The sequence below is a fragment of the Globicephala melas genome, chromosome X (genome assembly GCF_963455315.2).
Source record: "Globicephala melas chromosome X, mGloMel1.2, whole genome shotgun sequence".
NCBI classification, from domain to species: domain Eukaryota; kingdom Metazoa; phylum Chordata; class Mammalia; order Artiodactyla; family Delphinidae; genus Globicephala; species Globicephala melas.
In genome coordinates, this window is record NC_083335.1 from 69,324,153 (window position 1) to 69,326,139 (window position 1,987).

General features: G+C 56.5%; 1 protein-coding gene across 1 annotated transcript; it reads right to left on the reverse strand.

Moving 5' to 3' along the window:
• Window positions 1-761: 761 nt before the first annotated feature.
• On the reverse strand, window positions 762-1,637 carry LOC132594435 (OTU domain-containing protein 6A-like). The gene has a single exon (XM_060291874.1). The coding sequence runs from the start codon at window positions 1,635-1,637 to the stop codon at window positions 762-764; it is 876 nt and encodes a 291-aa protein (XP_060147857.1).
• Between the last annotated feature and the right edge of the window lie 350 nt (window positions 1,638-1,987).

The following is a 1,987-nucleotide window of genomic DNA, read 5'->3' on the forward strand; positions in this document are numbered from 1 at the left end:
GCCTGTGAGCCACAGCTACTCAGCCTGCGCTCTGGAGCCTGCAAGCCACAACTACTAAGCCCACACACCATAACTACTGAAACCCACGCGCCTAGAGCCCCCACACTGCAAGGAAGACCCAGTGCAGCCAAAAAAAAAAAAAAACTAGAGGAGGTCTTGTTTGTAACTTGAGACGTCTCCTGAGTAGCCCTGTTGAAGTGGAAAGCAAAACCCCCAAACAGCCCACGATACATTTTTTTCCCCAAAGAACTAAGCAAAAGGCATTCCCAAATCATTTCATTCACATCAACTCCAACTTTAAGTAATGAATACATTCACGGGGCAACCGGAAGATTCTGAGCTAAACTGATTTTTTTCCCCAAGTGAAGAACGCATCAAACCAAGTTGCCATTTTTTGAACCCCAAAGTTACTTGCAACGTGACCAGTTCTCATGGGTGCGGGCGCAGAGACCCTTCAGGGCAAGAAAGGTGAGAACTTGGCAAACTCACTCCGCTAGGGTAGGACGGTACAGATCTCTTCCTGGTCACCGGCCTCCGGTCCCCCTACCCCGTGAAAGAAGCAACCCAGGGACGATCGAGGAGGATAGAAGAGCGAGGGAGGAAGAAGGGGGGGCGGGGGAGGAGAGAGGGGTGAACTCTAAGTAAAATGAATAAACAAAACCTTGAGAAAACCGAAGGAAAAAAGCGGAGCCTGCTGAGGAGACGCGGCGGCGGCAGATTCGGCTCCAACGGCGGCCGTCACGGCGATGGCGGCAGCGGGCCTAGATGAGACGCCGGGCCACGCTCCCGCCGGAGCCGGTGTCGAGTGGCTTCACCGAGTTGTAGTGCTCCGCGCTGCTGTAAGAGTACTGCTTGCAGACCAGGGTGAGCGGCTTCTTGGTGTACTCCTCTCCGATGACGATGGCGGGCGAGTTGGCCTGGATCACCTCGATGGGGGTCTGCAGGACGTGCGACAGGGCCCTCAGCTCGAGCTGGCTTCCACACGACGCGCTGAACACGATGTCGTCGCAGTAGCTCAAGAAGTCGTCGCGGCTGCAGGCGTCGCCGGTTTCGGGGTTGCTGAAGAAGGGCAGGAAGTCGTCGACATGCTGCCGCATGTACTCGGCGGTGCGCCTCCGCAGGCTCCCCACGGTCACGGAGAACACCAGCTGGTCTTGGATGGCGCGGTACATGCAGTGGTCGTCGGCCGGGATATCCTTCACCTCCAGATGCTTGGCCCGCAGGATGGCGCCGAGCTTCATTTCCTCGTCATGGCGCAAGCTGGCCAGATGCTCCCTCTCAGCCTTGTCCATCCAATCCTGGCTTTCTCTATTGAAGGCCTCCTTTCTTTTGTGCTTTCTCTGTGCCCTCCAGAGGTGAGGAGGCTTGTTCTCGAGATCCAGCTTGGCCAGATCTTCAGTGACAGAATCGAGGCTGCTGTTATCAGGGAAACTCTCCTGGAACTTCTCCAGCTCCTGCTGGTGCTTCTGCTCCATCTCGGCCTCGAGGCGAGCCACATCGAGGAGCAACTGCTTTCGTCTCTGCTTGTCGCTCTTGGGGATCGAGCTCTTCATGCCCTGAATGTGGGCCTGCAGCTCTGTCTTCTCGCGGCTGTGGCGTCGTAACATCCGCTGATGCTCACTCTGTGAATCTCCCATGATGTTTAAGGGCGGGCGAGAATCGAAGTTTGGTGGCTGAAGTACCGCTACACTTCACGTGAACAGTCTGACCACCGAACTGCCTAGAGCTCCTCAGCCTCCCCTGGCGGCTGTACTCTGTTCCCCTCACCCGCCGTTGCCCTCACTCTATTAACGGACCTCTCTGCCATTGGCCGCTGTCTCTCCGCGGCTACGCCTCCTAAACACTCCTGGCACTAGGATTGGCTGTTGGGAGACCCTACCTATGCTCCCATTAGACCACGTGGCAATACGTGCTTCCGGTTTCAGCGGGGTTCCTGTCCCGGTTGTAAAATCCCACCTTTGTGCGTTATGTGCAGCAGCTGAGCTTG